General features: G+C 38.9%; 1 protein-coding gene across 1 annotated transcript in view; it reads right to left on the bottom strand.

Moving 5' to 3' along the window:
* Nucleotides 1-19132, bottom strand: part of KCNB2 (potassium voltage-gated channel subfamily B member 2) — a 188517-nt gene that overhangs the window by 155300 nt on the left and 14085 nt on the right. The window contains exon 2 of the mRNA XM_071420985.1: nucleotides 16206-16890. Within this exon, the coding sequence (XP_071277086.1) occupies nucleotides 16206-16784 (579 nt within the window). The 5' untranslated portion in view covers nucleotides 16785-16890. The remainder of the gene's footprint in view (nucleotides 1-16205; nucleotides 16891-19132) is intronic.

Below are 19132 nucleotides of genomic sequence, written 5' to 3'. Positions count from 1 at the left end.
GCGCCTGCTCAATATTTGCTTTGCACAAGGACTATGATTAATGAAGGCTCATTTCTTTGCTATTTGTCAATGATTCACACAGGCACTCAAAAGAAAAAAAAAACATTCTCTTTTATTTCTCAATGCCAACATTTTATGGCCTTGAGAAAGACTAGTAGTTAAATGCTTTCAAGCCACAATAAAAGCCCAAGACAACAAAACACAAAAAATCCCAAAGCCCTGAAAACGCAGCAGACTCAAAAGATCAAAACCTGGCTTTACTGAAGAAAAACAACACTATCTTGTGTGGCTCCAACAATGCAGAAGAGATGTTAACCAGCTGTGCAGGAGCAGTGCAGCATCACCTTCTGCGGAGCTGGACACGGATTCCAGCTGCGCTTTGTCACTGGCCTTGGAACAGGGGGTGCTGCTGTCATGGGCAGAGCCAGGGAGGGACACATGTTCCATTCTTCTTGTCATTTCCCTTGGGTGTCTTTTCATAACTACATTCCTGCTAATCAGCTTCACCTCAGAGTTGGGCAGGGCAACTAGTTTCCCTTCAGGCTGCAGAGTTTCAAGAAGCCCCTACAGTCGCACCTTGTTTGATCAACTCTTTGGGCATGAGCAGCACAAGGACACACAGACTCACTAAATAAACTCAAGCAAGCAAAATAGCACTGTTTACCAGAAACAAGCAAACACAAACCTCAGCTAAGGGGCCATTTGACCTTCAAGCACACAAAATGCAGTGTTCTCTCACTCAGAAAACTCCCAGCACAATGCAGTGGTGGGGATGTGAAAAAGGAGTATGAGCTTTCTCATAGATGAAATTGTCCATGCTAGGGCACAGCAACAGCTCACCCACCCAGCTTTTTATCACACATCTGGAAGCACCCTGTGCCAGGAAACACCCAATGCCAGGAGAGTACAAAAGGGAATATCTCATAAGGTCTAAACATCTTCTCTTTATTATGTGTTTTTGCACTTGCAGTCTTTTGGTTCCCTTCAGCTTTTCACAATCCCTGTCCAGACCCAGATGGAGCAGCAGATAAAAGAGCTGTAGGTTTTCATTCTCTCTGTTTAGATCAGGGGTTGTGGTTCTTCCTAAATGTGTGAGCTCTTCCCTCCAAAAGTATAGGAACTTTACTCCAGTGAGAAATTTCCTGTCATTCATACATACTTTGTACCTTTATAGTACAGGATTTCTTTCCATCAAAGCTCTGAAACACTTACTTGGCTGATATCCTCAAATAAAACTAGGAATTTAACTCCATTTGCCTTGTTTTTTTAAACCTACATGGTTTACATAGCACCTTAATATATATTGATTTGTTTGTTTTTACATATTTGGCTTAAATCGGACTTTGCTAGCACTGGGGTTTTTTTACTGATATTTTTCCTAATCTCACTGAAGAAGAGGGGTTTTTTTAACTTTCTCCCAAGTGGGTAATCACCTGGATTTTGTGTGCTTTTTCACATGATATATTTTCCTTACTTTTTTTTGTAAAAAATTTTCATGATGTCTTCATCTCACTTTTTGGTGACAAAGAGCAATAACTAAATGCAATGTTAAGTGAAGACTTTACTGAAGTTTACCTCCCACATCAATTCTGTTCTTCAGAATGCCCAGTTCTGACATTTTCTGAGCCGTACAAGAGTGAGAAGTTGGAACCGGGTAAGGAAAAAATGAAGAAAAGTCAATTCACAGAAGTTTTACTCATGTTGCCTGAGAAAATGCCAGGCACCATGGAACCCTTCAGCAGCCCAGCTGCAGTGCTCCAGAGGCACCAGCCCCTGTGACCATGTCGCTGCTGGATGCCATTTGCTGCACCCAGCTCTTCCCCTCTCCTGCCCATCACCTCCTGAGCCTACGAGATCTCCGGGATTGCACACAGATATTCTCTACTGGCTGGTGCAGCTTGAGAGTAATGGAAATGAATTGTCACCACAAGTCACAGTGAACAGAAAATAAATGTCTCCATCCAGACAGCAGCTGCAGGACAGGTCCAACAAGTTATTTACTGTTCTGAAAGTCAAAACTGTTGTCTTGAGTGAATACACAACAGCCTTATAGTCCCTCCTTGTCCACTTGCAATAAACTCTGTTTCTTCTCCTTTCCAAATGCTGAACAAAAAAATTTGGAAGATTCAGAACTCCATGGATAGAACTTCCTGGAGAAATCAAGTATCACTCAGTGTGCTGGTCCCTCCACAATGCACAGCAACACTGAAGCTGTCAGCATGGCCCTGCATGCAAGTTAATAATTTTTGCCTCCTAACCAAGGAGAATTATTATGAAAGTAGGACCAAAGGGTGATCCAACAATCAGGCTTCCAGTCCAGGCTACAGCAGCTGGAATTAATTTAGTAACTTTTGCCCTGCAACCCCTTTCAGAATCTGGAGTAGGCTGCCTGTACCCATTATAAACTCTTGCTGTCTAAAGTGTACTGGAAGTGTAGGCAGATTGCAGCATCTCAGAGGAGATATTTAATATTTGCTTACCAAAGCCAAAAGACCAGGATGGAATTAAGAATCAATGACTATGGATAAATATCTAAAGCAAAATCTGGATGCCTTTGAAGACTTTCTTACACTTTTATCTCAGCTCTTAGCATTTATTTTTGGTTTTCCACCCACAAAGTCTTTTTTATTGACTGAAATTAAATATTAATTCACTTTTCAAGCTACACTGTAGAAATCTGATCAAAGGCAAATGGTTACTATAATAAGTAGTAGTTAAATTCTATAAGTATAAAGTAATTTATACATTTTTCTTCTAAACTATAGCACTGAAGTAAACATGTCAAAAGGCTCTGGGACCAACTGACATTACACAGACACACCCACAATATATTGGCTAAAATAGCTTATTTTCTATTAAAAGGAATAGAAACAAGGCAGCTGAGTCTCTTAGACTTGTAAGCTTTCAAATCACTGCCAGCATTATTAAATGAGAACATTATTTAATTGCTAATGGTATGAGAGGATAAACTCTGCCTGTTCTAAGTCTAAAATATTCAAGACTAAATTTCCACAGAAATAAAAGATGTTCCAGGTGAAAGATCTGTATCCAGCTTCCCACTTTGTCAGAAACTTTTTGTGGGACCTTAAAGCAGATGCAGTGAACCTCAGGTCCACAATTGTACAACAGGGCTTCCCTATTCTGTCAAACAATTGTAAATCTCAAATCACTTAAATATTACAAGGAACTCAGTAGTAAAAAAATGACAGTAGGGACAGATGAGAACATACATCTACTTGTCTGCATTTAATTTGTAAGCAAGGCTCATTAACTTTGCTCCTCACATACAACAAAATGCTCATGCTTTCTTTAATAGATGTCCTTTCGCACCAGAGGTAAGCTTGGCACTAAATCTTTACTAGGATTGATTTACACAACAAAAAAGATGAGAATATTCTCAGGCACAATGTTTACCCCTCCCTGGGGTGTCTTGGTTTTGGGCTGGTGTGGTGACATGCTGATGTGACTGAGCTCAGCACGTCCCTTTGCACGGTGATTTTTGCATGCATACGCCCAGCACACACAGAGAAGCTGTCAGTAAACAGGCAGGAACAGCTGTCCCCAGCTTACTTTAAAATTCTGACCTACACAGCTGGAGAAAACACGGCTTTGCTTTCACAGAAGGAATAATCTCACTCACAAGCAGGCTAGTCATCAGACCTCCTCTCTCAGGAGATGGCTGTCACTACTCTGAAGCTCCTTGCTGTGAATTAAGACATGGCAAACTGGAGACCCTTTGTATGGCCACTGCCTATGACTGAAGGGTCTGACAATAGAAACAAAAGTTATTTGAGATAACGTGCTAAGAATTTTTAAAAATTAAGGAGTAATAATGCGATGGATTTTAGGAATAAAACCCTAATAGGCATTGGGATTTCAATACATGTAGATACTTGCTGATTATATTTCTCCTATTCCCTACCCTGTCCTTGGTCTTCTTTTCTGATGATCTTTTCTAGCCTTAGAGAAATTACCTGGTGACTTGGACTGCCTATTTATTTTCTTTTTCTTTTTTTTGCTTCCTTACCATACGAAGCAATGCCAGCTGTACAGCTGACATTAGGTCACTTATACAAGGTGCAATTTAATGATCTAAATTGCATATGTTATTCCAGCTAACATGCATCTTGCTCCTGATACAGATCTCCCGTCTTTGACACATGACAAGCCAGGCAGAGCTCTGACACCCTGCTCTGTCCCCAAGGCATCTTGTCCCCAAACAGGCTGCAGCCCAGCTGCCCCCAGAGCAAGGCCTTGTGCAGAGCCCTCCACTTGCCCAGGGCTGTTTTCTGGTGAGGCTCCATGAAGCCCCAGCTGCACTGCAGATCCTGAGCCCTCATCATCACCAAGCCTGGTGGCATTGAGAGTTTCCTATGGTCAAAAGACAATATGGACATACACAATATTGTGCAGAAGAACCTGAGCACATTTGCACAACTAGGACTACAGATCTTCTGTGGAAGGGGAAGAAAAGACTGCTTTTGCTGTTCAGACACAACCTGGCTCTGTGTTTTTTATATTTATTTTGATCTATTATCCTGCTCCCATTTTTTTTTGAGTAAATGTCCTTTAAAAACTGTGTTTTAAAATAGCACCCTTAAGTCTAGAATCTACCTTAGCTGTGAAAACTTACCAAACAATGAATGCCAAAGTATTTGACATCACTGAATAAATTTATCAGCATTTTTTACCCACAGAAAAATGTATCTTCTTTTTTTTCTTACATGCTAGATCAGAGTTAAATCGGTGCACATCAGTCTATGGTTGGTTGCCCTTCTTCTATAAACACAGAGATCTCAGGTGACTTAGGTAAACATCCCTCTGGAGGGGAGGTTTCATTCCAGTGAAGCTTTAAAACAATAGTTATGGTGATATTAAAAATAAACGTAAATAAATATTTTAAATAAATATTTTTAATATCCATAAAGAGTTATGGATATTAAAAAACAAACATCTAGAAAAAAAGTAAAAATGTTGTGACATTCTTTTGTTTAGACCTAAAGAAAAAAGAAAGACTTGCTTGACTTCTGATTGACTCCTTCATGCATTTACAATAGAGAAAAGAAAAATGTAGTTTTGGACGGATAGGAAAGGAAAAGGGGAAATCCAATTAAAAACCTCCGTTCTTCTTTTGCATTTTACTTATGCAAACTCTAGGCATGTTCAGTACCATTTCTGTGCCCAGAGGTGCTGTTTGTCTAGGGCACAACACTGAAGAACTGTTTCTCCATCCATCATCACGTGGCTGGAACAAGGAAGGATTGCCAAGTGTGCTCCTGCAGCAAACTGATCTGCCACAGGGACCCACGACTGGCACAAGCTGCTCCTCCTCTCAGGAACACTTGAGTTCAGCCCAGTTCCCAAGGGGTAACACTCCTTTTCACACAATTGGAATATGAGAAAATGTTCAGAGCTTTTGAAGGTTTCCTTCCCATCTTTCTTTTTAAAAATGGAGGGGGCAAAGGCATCACAGAGCTTTGCAGTTGTGCCTCCTGCTCGCAGGGACCCTGCTTTCAGCTTGGCTTCACAAACAGGAGACATCAGTGCCTGCCCTGCGCCCTTTCCAGCTGCCCCCTGCCTTCCAGTAAGGCCCTGGGGGAGGATGCCTCCATGAAGGATGGAGAATGCCTCCATGAAGGATGGAGAATGCCTCCATGAAAGCAGCAAAACCCTCCTAGTAACTGCACTCACTTGACCACCTCTCTGCCCAGCCTCCTTCTCGGGAGCATGGGCTTAGGTAAGGGCCGGAAATCCTGTTTTTAAATCCAGTTAGAGAGGAAACTGATGCTGGAGTTAGAAATGCTGAAGTTACATTAATCTGAATCATTATTGCTGAAATGCTTCAGACATATTATCAGAGATTCGGTACAATAATGGATATTTCTAAGATTAGGTTTTTCCTTTCAATTTCATACCCGCCTAAACTAAAAAATTTGATTTCAATTAACAACAGAAATCAGACTGAGAGGGGACACCTGTGAGTCAGACATAGCAGCTCTCATCATCAAAGCATCTCATCATCATCAAAGGAAATTAATTTGCTTTCAGAAAAGAGGAGTATTTCAGAAGAGCTTATTCTTCATACAGACATTACTACCATCAGTTACACAATATTGTAATAAGACTTGTCCCACCATTCTGTGTTAACACACACTAAGAATGCTTCCTAAAGAGCACATCTAGCCCTCATCCACTCCCTCTATAATACACTCATCAAGCAAATTATTTTTCGGTCCAAGAGCTCTCATCTCTATCAGCTACTCTAATTAAAAGATCCCCTCTTCAACTTACTTATTTCATCCAAAACTACACATACAAGTATGTAGCAAACTGTGTTGATTCTTCCTAAATCCAACAGACTGAAGAAGCACTGAAAAGCTAAGAGGAATTATTCACCATTTCACTATTACTGGAGCACCTACAGTATTTTGAGTAAATTTGTCATATGTAGTTTAGAATTAAATCCATGAACACCATCCTCACCGCAGGCAGGAGAATATATCAATCTAAAATGCAGATTACAATAAATTAGTATCAAGTTCACAGAATTATTGACCCGTGTAATTATTGACCTGAGCAATGTGTCCATCCTGCTTCAATTCTAAAAAAAGGCTATAGAGTTCAGTGAAACAGGACTGGCCTCATCCTATGTACTCTTTTCATATTACCCATTTTGCCTTTTGTGCTAAATGCAGGTAGCCATAGCCTAAAGAATTTTGAAGTCAATGTTAGTGTTACAACTGAATTCAGGGGCACTAACAAAATTTTTCTGTGCTTTCATCTCACAAAATGAAACTGTATGCATACGTGTATAGACCACAGGCCAAGATACTTTTGGACCAGTTTTTTCAAATAGCATTTAACTCCACAAAAGAATTTATATCAATTTTTTTAAAAGATGACATATGAAAATACAAAAGCTTTGTGAAAGTAACAGAAATGGAAATGAGTTCCCTATTTTTCTCAGAATAAGCCTGTAACACATTTATCAGTCTTCAAAAGAACAGCCTTACCTACTTTATTTTAGCAATACCCATTGTTCTCCAGAAAAACCTCCCCCAAAGTCAAGCACACTGGTGGATACTTCAGTAAAACAGAACAGACAGGTCATCCAAGGATCCTTCAGTAAGCAATCCAAAAGGAGGCTACAGTGCTTGGGAAACACTGTGTGAATGTGAGTTTGTAACAACAAAGCTTGATGTCATTTCTGTCTGTCACAGAAATCCAACTGACTGAAAGAGTAGGAAAAATTGAACCATCTCAGGAGTTAGCCAAAAATACCATCCCCAGGAATACATGAAATCACAGCAAGCTTTACTGTCCCAAGGCATGCCAGCAGCAATCCCTTGCAATGGGGCATTCTGCAAGTGGCCAGTGGTACCTGAAACTGTCACTGCCACTGGGCTGTCCTTGGGATAGCTCCAGCATGTGCTGGAGCAATGCTCCTGTACTGGAGATTTTAAAGCAATGTCTGACCCTTGTGGTTGCATCAAGAGGGACTCAATGATGGATAATTGAAGACAGTGAACTCTGGGTAACAAATGTGCCCCAGCATCCTGCAGTGAAGCTCATTGCTGCCTTGGAAAGGAAAGCTCCCCCTTTATGAGCTGTTTTGTGAAGAACAGCTCTTTTTGGACTTTTCATTTTCTTATCTTTTAGAGACGAGGATAGAATAGCTTAGAAAACCCCAGAAGATTTTTTATTAGTTTGGTGAAGCACCAGTTTTTAGGCAGAAGCTTAGGGGAGCACAACATCATTTCCACAAGCAGCAGGCATAAAAGTTTCTCAGTGAGGAATGAACTTGAGCCTCAGAGGTCAGGTAAGACTAAACTCAGTAGTTCACCTTTTCATTCAGATAAAAGCTTCCTCAGATTGCAGGTTTGCATCCCATGGCTCCTGTCTTTCCCTGCATTTTAGAAGAAATCCTGTATGAATATTTATTACAAGTAGCTACATGATGATCTGAAAATTCAGCAAATATGATTCAGGCAGTTTGTAGGCACTTAAATACTGAAAGAAAACTACTGCTCTGATAGCTTCAGCAATCTCATATATCTTCTTGATGTGCAATATTGTGAGCAATTTTTTTTAAATGGCTCAGCTGTCAGTGTTGTATACACTTATATATAGTGTATGTGTAAGATAAACTCCAATAAATCCAAACATTTATTATGGAAATAAAGGCTAGTTGGTAATATTTAGAATTAATGGTTACAGTGCCAGAGTAAGCATGTTTTTCAAAGATAATTTTCCCCCTCCCATGGCTGATCAAAAACACCAGAAGAGCTGTCTCAGGTATGGTATGTAGAGTACAGGTATTGGCTCACCTATAATGCTGTAACACTCATGTGGAAAGGATACTGCACATTTATGAAATTACTTAAAATTTAGAACTGTTTTCTGAGTCCCACCTAGTGTAAATCAAATTCACTCATCCCACCTGAAACCCTGGCCTTTTTTCATGCTTTCCCAAAAAGAGAGCGACCAAGGCATGTTAACAGCAGACTGTGGAGGCTTCACATAAGGACTGTACTGGGATCCTGTTTTAATCTCAAAGTCATTTTTAAACAGCTGTGCCAGTGTCACTTGCTTGTTTTCAATATTCCCCCCAAGGACCTGGTTTTCAGTGCTATGTGTCAAATATTCACATATCTTCATCAAATACAAAACTCATGAGTCTGTCATATGTCATGCTAAATACCATGGGTTTTTTTCTGAAATAAATAACATGCAACAGTCTGTTTGGCTTCCCAGTCACTTGGGAGCAACTTTTTGTTGTTCTGCATCTTGCAACAAAATCGGAGAGCCAAACAAAGGCCAGTTTGCAGGGGATCATATAGATTTGTTTTGCCTCTCAGCTCTGCAAAAGCCAGACAGAGCTTGTTTACCCAGACAATGAGATGCAGCCCTTTGTGTCCCATAGATTTTGCCTGGATAATGTTTCATCATTTAATTCATTACTGTATCTCTCTGACATCTGATTCCTTCCAAATATCTTACATGAGAGAAGACAATACACTGGCAGCTGCTTATAAAAACATGGAACGGAAATGCAACATTTTTAGGACATATGATCTGCCTCTGGGTGAAGGGAAAGGCACAACAGCCTGGTCTGTCCCCTCAGGCATTACCCAGCTTAAGTGACATGTCACAGCTGAAAATCCAGCTCATCAGATGCCTCTGATTTTGTGAGGGGCATGCTGTAATGCCCAAAGCATCACCCTCCTAAACAGAAATACTGCAGTACATATTTCAAAAGATATATACCATTCATGCTACTCTACACTCAATAGATGGTAACAGCATAAAAAAAGGATATGATCAGTGGTAAAAGAAGCTGTTGTTGTAGTTAAATTATTCTCCTAAGTTAAATTAAGTTAATTTGCTCTTCTAAATTAGAGATGCAAGGTGCTGGAGTAAATTGGAATAAATGCTTTCTATCCATTATGGCAAAGGATAGCTGCTCTCATGCAGATGGTACCTGCTGGTAAATCACTGTGATATCATATATCCCAAATTCTAGAAGGTTTCTCTGTGCAAGAGCTACTGTGTGATTCTGTGAATTGTGTCACAAGTGCAGGCATATTCATTACTGTAAAACTTTGTTTTGCAAAACATTACCAGTTAGATATTACAAAATACAAAAAATGGATTTTGCCAGTTTTTAAAATAATTATTCTTGCCTTTTTCTTCCCCCTTTAACAAGACTCATCATAAATCCCCTTTGCTTTTCCTTAATGTATCCATAAAACCAGAGTTGGGGAAGCCCCTTATCACAGCTACAGAAGTACAGTTCTCATCCCTTTGTTCATACAGGGAATGGGGATATTCCCTGCTGCCAGTGCCTGATGCCAGTGATAAACTGTTATAAAATGAGTCACTGCATCTTTGCCCTTGGCACTGCTTCCACAATTTCAGCATCTGTTTTTCTGAGAATTAAGTGCCAATAATAAGCAAGTGGGTTCAAAGGACATTTTACTCATCCCAATAGCAGTTTTTAGTAAGTTTTTTAATAAGTTTGCACACCACTGATAAAATCTCAGGGGTGAAGGGAACCTGTATGTAACCGAGGTACTGAACACCTCTGAAGTAAGACAGATCAGATGGTAGCTGTATTCCCATGACACCTTAAACTGACCAAAAATGCTGAATCATGGGTTACATGATACTTCATACAAGAACTAAATAGAAGGCAAATAATCTTTTAATGACCAGCTCAGCAGTGAGCATATGTAAGTTCTTCAAATAAAATCAATTAACTACTGCCAGTCTTCTTTGTTCCTTGATATAATATCTATTGAAAAAGCAATAAATTCCCTTATCTTTCAAGACATTAAAACACTTGAGTTATTAAATATGAATGACTAGGATCCAATATAATCTCCTTGTCTTACAGTCACATTGACTGACTTTATCGTTTGGCACAAGAAATAACTTCACCTTAAAAGCAAAGTGTGGTAATGAGTCTCCTTGGAAGAAACAATTGTGAAATGAAGACACCTATTTATTACCAGTGACCATTCTCTGTGCTTTACTGTAACTTATTTTCAGTGTCAAATTTCTATAAAGTATTGGGAGTGACAATGCAAATGACATTATTCCTGGTAGTCAATTTGAATAAAGGTTTATGACAGGATTGCTCCCAAAAATAAGTTTAAACCAGACGTTGGACAGAAGTTCAAGTCACATACCAGCTAGAAAAGAACACTTATCTCCAATGAATATCCTGCCCTGAGGTATATCACAACATAAGAATAAGCTAAGTTTTTCTAAAGTACTTTGAGTGTATATGGTTACCTTCATCCCAAAAGGAACCAGGAGCATACCATTAATTAGGGTTTACCCCTGAATGAACACTGTGACAATCCAATTTCTGAGGACTTGCAAAGGAAAAATGAAGTGTCCTGTATGATACTCTGCTCTGTTCTGGTCATGCATAGTGACTCTGCTAATTTCCACTCATTCTAAGACCACTTTTAAGCTGCTTTACAAGGAATAGGCATGAGAGTAAGTGTGAATTATACCTAAGACAGAGGAAAGTAAGAATCAGGTCCCTAATATAAAATAGGTGTCTTGCCTCTCTTGGCAAGTCATTGTGGCAAGCCCAGCCAAAATGCACTTGTAGCTAAATAAATATTGGTGGCCTAAATCTCCTCTTGTGTGCTCCTGCTTTTTTTTTTTCTCCACCCCAAAGGAATTTTTGTTCACAAAAGGGATTAGTTACTCAATACTGCACACAAAGTCCTCACAATTTCCAGTCAGGCTTGGGATAATTATACCTTCTGTAATCCACAATCCACTAGTTAGCTGATAAATTAGTGTGCTTTTTACAAAGAAGTAATACTCATGTTACAATTTGTAACACAAACCAAAAGAAAAAAGCCTCTGAAAACTAACCCAAAGAAAAACAGAAATCAATAAAATTAGGAAAAATCAGCCGTGCAGTGAAACAAACAGAATTAACAGAGAACACTTTCAACCCTATCAGGTTTCAGTTTAAATAAAGCAAACCCCATACTGCAGAAACACAAAGGCCAATGTTTTACCCTTCTATGTATGTACATCAACAGGGGTATACAAAAATTCAAGGACAGAATGTGACTGAATAGTGATTTTTTAAATTACTTTGTACTACCTTTTATACTTGATTGGTGAGTAGTCACATTGAGTTTGATGAAATATTCATATGAGAAAAAATAACTTGCATAAGAAAGAAGTGTAGAATCAATCACAATCCATTACATCCTAGTTGTTTTCAAAGGGGCAACATGGAATATAAAACACAAATTGGAAAATCTGAGTGGTATTTGTTGTTACTTTAAGGTAATTAAAATATTCTTGTAGATGAAAGGTGGTAAGTCATTATCAGATATCTTTAGCCAGACATAGGGTCTTTGTTACTCCTGGATATTCCACTTTTTTCTTGTTTCATTCACTCTATATTTACAGTAAAACATCTTGACTAGATGTTTAGGATTTAGCCCAAAAGAGCTTCATCAGTATTAAAAACCAGAGAAAATAATCAGGCTGTTGGACCCACCAAGCAAGAATGAAAGGAAGATTTCATGCATTAACACTTTGAAAGATGTACCAAATGTACAGGTTCATTTGATTCACACTCATTCCAAAGTAAGGCGTAAGGCTCCTTTGATTTTGGGAACACTGCACAAAACAATTTACCTCAGACACAGCTGACATTGGCTCAGGTAGGTGCTCTCTTAAAATGCCAGTTCAACAACGTGCTGACCATAAACACTGATGCAATCCAGCTGCACAAAGTTCACATCTGACTGAAGTCAGTGCTCATTCTGATATCTGTCGAGGACTTTCATACTACTGACAGCTTGGTCAGAGCTGCATCCTGCACTAAGGAGACTGTTACAGGTCCAGCAGAGGCAAATAAAAGTCTAAATGATGGTTGATAGCATAAGTAAAATATTATTTTTTTAAAGACAGTTTTCACAAACTACTGGTTACACAATAAGTATAAATAAATGCCTGGTCTAAAAACTCAGATGTTATTCTGGATCAAAGAATGCCAGACACATACAAAACTCTGTGGTTTGGAGACCAGGCTTTGGGACTTCTCTGGGATGTAAAATATGCAGAATTCCTGTCCTTCATAAATCCCAGCACTGCTTCTCATTCCATAGCACTGTACATGTCTGAAATGGCTGGACTTCTGCACATCTTTATCTTAATCCTACTTAAAAAGCTTATGAATGAGAGCACTGGAAAATGGAGGCAAATCCTGTTTTCCTCAGCTGAAATGTCTACTGAATTCACAATTGTTTACTGAATTCCTGGGATGAGGACAAAGCAAGAATAGCTGTGCCTCTAATATGGTAATTAGTGACTGAGATGAGGTGCACATATGCATTTACTAAATAGAAAAAACTCAAAAAGTTAATTGTGTCTGTACTGTGCAACAGTACTTGACATATAATATTCCCTTTTTTACTAGCTAAACATAGTTTTAATTTCTTGCCACACATTCTGCTTGCTTTCTCCTATTTCTTGTGGCATACCCTGTAAAATACATGGCTGCTCATTCACTGTCACCTTGCTGTGTCTCACCTTGCTGTAAGCGCAGTGGCAAACCTTCACTGACCTCGAAAGGAGCAGGATTTGTCCTGAGATGCCTAATCCAAAGCAGGACTCCCTCTTAATTCAGTAAGCTTTGGATCAGACCTAGAAGGGTTCTTAGCAGAATCAAGAAGTGGCAAGACACAGTCACATATCAAAACCACATCCGAGTATTTATCTCACATTTCTAATCTTTGATGTGAAAGGGATTAAAAGCAAGCTGTTCCTGTCAACTGCTTGGATGCTGCACAGGATATAAATGACTGAACAAACACCTATAGGATATTTATGCATATTTACATGATTTCATTTCTTCAAAAGGCAGCTAATATTTGAATTTGAGGCTTATGGTAATATTTCCTTACTTGCTTCCCAACTTGCCACTGTCAAAGTCCCACCATCCTTTCTACTCTTACAGAGGAAAGAAGATGGTTGTGCCTCTTGTCTCAGGACAAACTAGAAATTTATTTGACCAAACACAAAAATGAAAAATCTAAAAGAGGTCTTATCTAAACACTTCAGACAAAGTCTTGCCACTGATCCTAACGCCGTCTGTTTCAAAGTGCATCCAACTGATTCCACCATATCTTGTTTTATGTTACCTAAGGTCAAATGTGTTGTGATGGTCTTTGCTCTCCTTTATGTCATTCAGCCAAGTTTCTATAGCTGTGTGAGCTGCCATGGGTGTATCTGACTATGATTTTGGCTCATATATGTATTTACAGACTGAAGATGACTAGATAGGGAAAGTGACTGCATGAATTATGGTGACTTCTAGCTACCAGAACCACAAAAACCACATCAAATAGCATTAACTTAGACAAAAGGCAATTGAAATAATGAAAATCATTACAACATGTATACAAGTGCAATGTGAAACTCCCTGTAGCAAGAAAGATCTATAACATTGAATCAAATTAGAGCATGAGGGGAAAAGGAAATAAAAAGTTAATAATTATTTAGACATCTGGGGAAATTGAAGAAATAGCCACATTCATCTGCAAAATCTGAGGAGAAATCTGCTCAGACTGACCAAAGGGGGATTTTCTCAAAAGCTGAGGGTCAGCCTAACTTCTTTTAAGTAAATGCATGATGGGGCACTGTGTAAGTCATAAGAACAGTTTGATGAATGGCAGGCACTCGTGCAAGTTTAACCATCCTATATTTCTGCATTTATTCAACATGCAAATGAATGAAAGCGAGTCACAGGCAAAGAATGTAAAAATCAGTACATTACTTTTGTTTTATTCATCTGCTTCATCTTGCCATGTTGACTCCTACCTAGTCTTAGGAAAACACTAATTAAGCATATGTCTCAAGCCTTAGAGACAACTGCCTTGGTTTCTGTATATAAAAGAGGAAATATTTCACAAACAAATCTGCCTGCTGGATGTCTCTGTGGCAGTGTCCGTGGCCAGGTGATCCCGCAGGTTGCGTGCAGTGTGTTTCAGCAGCGTGGCTCAGACAGGATTTCCTCCTGCCCGCATCCAGGAGGAGAGGTCTCTTATGGAACACAGCGGTGACGTTCCAAGGTGTGCAGGACTGAGAGGCTGGTCCCTGAGTCCTGCAGGCAGTGCAGAAGCTGTGTCACAGAAGTGCTGGCAGGGGCTGATGGATGTTAGCTTGCACCAGGGGATCACGGTGCGTAACACGGCCTCCCTGAACCCTTTTTGGCAAAACTTACACCCATCTGCTGCCCCTCTGCTCTTTCTCCTGGAGAGGAACATATGGCCCAGAATATGTATCTTGGAAGCAGAAAATTTATTCATGTAGTTTTCTAAAATATTCTGAATAAATTTATTCATGTAGTTTTCTAAAATATTCTGAATACATTCATTTTTCTCTTATAAGCTTTTATTCTACTTACAAACCTTAAATTCTGTCACAACATTTTTTTTAATAAAGTAAGTTCCTTGCTTAAAAAGTTAGGTAGCTCACAATGAAAAAATGAAAATTTGAAAAAATGAAAATTTAAAAAAATGTGTATTGTTCCTCAATAGTAAGAGTTACCATTGCAAGAAAAATCTTTGTCAGAATTTTCATTTTTTTGTCCATTGCAGCATCATATTTAATACTTACCTTGGTCCAAAGAGCATTGCATCCAATAACAAACAACAATAGAAGAAAATAAAGCCACAGTTAAGCTTAACATGAACATCGAAACATCAAACATTTTAGAGTCATTCAAACTGGAGATGAGCTTCCAAAATTTACCTCACATTAATTAGTGCTTCACACCACAGACAGAACAACTAAGTTCCTCAAGATGCAAGAAAACCTTTCCTTTAAATACCAGTACCAACATCTGTGTGTGCAGTCCCATTTCCACAACCAGGGTAAAATTTTCCATTGTATCAGTGAAACTTCAGCCAACTTCCCTGTTTGGAGACAGCAGAACTGGACCCAGGATTCATCTGAATTTGTTCTCACTGCTGACTAAATATATATAAACTTTACACATCTATATTTGTGCGCGTGTATACATGTATAGAACATATACTTGTTTATATACATATACCTGTATACACATAAATATGCATGCATATAAATATATATATGCATTAATATTTTAGTATTTTTATACAAAACACTCTAATTCTTGATTGCAAAAATGTAGTATAAGAGAAAATATGCCTAATAAAACCATGCCAGACCAGCTGATGACCCTTTGATAGCTTATCCAGCACAACTCACCAAACACTGACACAACACATATGCAGTGCCTGTAGCAGGACAAGCAACACTGAAATGGATGTTTGTCATAACCAAATACTTTTCTAACAAACAAGTAGATAATGTACTCTGTCTGCATTTTCATTGAAGTGTTTCATATGGAGTCCATTAAGAATCACACAGATGTTTCTCATCACATACAGCAAAAGCAAAGTACAGTACAGTACAGTAGTTGCCTAAAAACAACTGAACTCAACAGGGATCCTTCTGCTGACTGCACTGTGGTTTAGGACAGATTTGTGTGTTTTCACTTAATGATATGTAGATTTTTAGATTCTCCTTTTCTCTAAATATTTTAGTGGATGTTGTTGATTCCTACAAGTCAAATGCATGGGTCATGAAACCATTTTCTACTATCTTTGTTTTAAGCCTATTGATTATCCTACCTTTGCTGCAACAGATGAGTTGGGTTTCTCAAGCAAGTCCCAAAGCTTCTTCCTTTTCTCTGGGCAGCAGGTATTATCAAACTCTTCCCCTTCTCTTTCTCGCAATGTCTCTGCCTCTCTCCTCAGTTCCTCATTCATTTGCTCTTTCTTTTGATGGTATCTTGCCTGGCAGCAAGATTCTAAATATATTTCGTCAATCCCCCAGTAATCAAGCTCCTGGCCAAAAGAGAGAGCACACATTTCTTCCATCATATGTAGTTTCCCTGTCCTGTAGAAATTTAAAATGGAAGTGAAAGCCCCTGGGTGTCGATCAAAAAAATACTCATTTTCATTCAGATTATAGTCATCGCATACTTCCAGCAGAGATTCATGGGTATTGCAGTCTCTGAGCTTTCCCAATCGTGTCCTTGGAAGTCTGTCCAAAGTCCTCCACAGCACTTCATGGTTGAGTCCACCGACATTTATTTTAACCCTCCGCGAGCAGGCTTTGCTCCTAATGATCTCCACTGGTTCTGGAGGGAGAGAAAGGGTGGACCTTGAAGACTTTTTGGTGATCCCTGGTGGAGCTTTCTCAGCCATTCTGAAAAAGATGAAGTTGTAACACCAGAGTCTGTAGGAAAATTAGCTTGGAGACTACAAATATTTGGGCAGAATCCTCTTCAGACAGACAGCTCCATTCCTGAAGCTAAAAAAGACAAAAAATTAGAATATTGCCAGGTACAATGCATCCCCCAATCTCTCTCTCTCTCTTTTTCCATACTTTCATATGCAGATGAAAATTTAATGATTGCAATTTACCCTCTTTGTAGTGATACTCTTTGTGGTAATATCCAGAAGCACTGGAACAGCTGGAACAGCTAAGAGCACTATGCTTAAGCAAAGGAAAAACTCACTGGAATTCCTGTATTTGTGAAAATCAACTGCTACAATTTGTAAAAAGGACTTGGGTTTTTTCATTTTTTTTTTAAGAACCAGTTTCTGATGCAATTGTGTTAGCTTAATCTGATTATTTATCTTTTAATGTGCGAGGTGTGCAACTGGAAAGATTATAGGAACATCTACAAGTAACGACAGAGGCTACCCTACCTTTTATTGAAAATTCAAATTTGGGAGATACTGAAACTGAATAAAAGAATCACAGCATATCAAAATCTTCACACCAAACTGTTTCCCTCCTTGCCCCAATTCAAATCTTAGTTTGCTGTATTATTTCATGGGTAAATGTTATTTACCAAACAATTCAAATGCCATCCTGAGAAGTCGTATTTTTTTACCACCACACAACATTTACTACTTTACAAATGGGTCAAAAGAATCCTAAGTCTTTTGTGGCCAACTGACCAGTAATACATGTTATACAGGGAAGGGCTGTGCATACAATTCTCTGGATCCTCTGCAAGGCTCTTCTCTGCCCCACTGTTCACCTGTTACATTGCTGCAGACATGACTGAATGACAGCAATCAGTGACCTCAGTTTCAATAATCCACAAGTGCATCCTCACTCACTGTGCCCAGTGCTCCAGTGAACTCTGAAGTGCAGCTGCTTGTCACTAAATGTAGAATACCAGAATCAATCAGGAAGGAAACCCACCCACCAGCTCTACTGCTGCCAACTGTCAGACACAGTGCTTAAATATTCACCTAGCAATAGTATCATGGCCCAAAGAATGCTTAGACAAGGCTTCTGTTTCAAAGTTGGAAAGTAATTCCCAGAATTGACATCTCCTCCTCCTGTTCTCAGCAAATCAACAATTCAACAGTCTGGTGGGTTTGTTTTTTTTGGGTTTTTTTTATTTGCTTGTTTTGTTTTGCTTGAAGTGAAATAAGTCTAGCAAATAAAAGAATGTGAAGTATACAAGAATTCGATCCTCTTTGCAGGGTAAAGCATGAAAGTTGTGCTGGGAGGGATTGTTACTTATAAATACATCAAGAGTGAACACCTGGGAGGGGTTTGAACTGATTTTACTGAAGTACCAGTTGGCACAAGAACAAATGGGTACAAACTCATGATGAGGAAAGGCAGAAATTTGAAAGAGAATTAGAAAGTCACATAGACCAGATCCACACCAGAGCAGTGAGGATTTAGAATAACCCTTTACTAGAAGTTTCAGGAAAACAAAGAATAATTCCAGTGTGTCCTCTGACGTGCCCATGACAGTACTGACTATGCTGCTGGTATAAAATCAAAATTGCTAAACTTCATCATAGCTAAACTTTAAAAGTTTCTCAACCAATAGATAAAATAAGACACAGTCAACTACAGTCCAGGTATGACTGTCATTTCCAAAAACATCAGAAAAGAGGAAAATTACTTATGAGAAAAATATTTACATCTGAAGATTTACTTCTTTGTTTTGTTTTATTTTGTGCATAAGCACAAAATTGCTAAATTATGGCAACAGCCCAGAACACCACCACTTTAGTTACCAATTTCACTGTCAAGCTGAACTTCAAAATTGTAAGGGTCCAAATATTCTGCATCTTCCCATCCTACCTCCAGCATTGCATTGTGAAGATCCCTCCTCATCTCCCAGTGCAACCCAGAGCACTTCTGTGCCTAATTACATAAGGGTTTAAGCCTGTAACATTTACCTTCATTGACAAAAATGATTATCTGATAACTTCACTTTCAAAGATAAATATCCTACTAAAATCAAAGCCCTGGCATCAGTAGGTTTGCATAATATATATCCCTTTCTTTTGTGTTTGTTTTGGTTTTTTCCCTCTTGACCTTAAGCTGATTTTTTTCTCTGTTTTTACCCTCCTCCTCATTTCCTTATATGCAAGGGGATGATGGTGAGACTTCTGAGAAGTGGGGGACTCCAATCCTTGCAAGATCTCCTCACTTAGGCATTTCCTAGTGATCTGTGATGCATTTATCAGTCTTCTGACATACAGACAGCTACACAAAGAGTAAGCAGTTATGA

This window comes from Agelaius tricolor, unplaced genomic scaffold (genome assembly GCF_023055355.1).
Source record: "Agelaius tricolor isolate 1412-34295 unplaced genomic scaffold, bAgeTri1.0.p SCAF_2, whole genome shotgun sequence".
NCBI classification, from domain to species: Eukaryota; Metazoa; Chordata; class Aves; order Passeriformes; family Icteridae; genus Agelaius; species Agelaius tricolor.
This window is presented reverse-complemented; position numbering and strand designations above follow the sequence as displayed.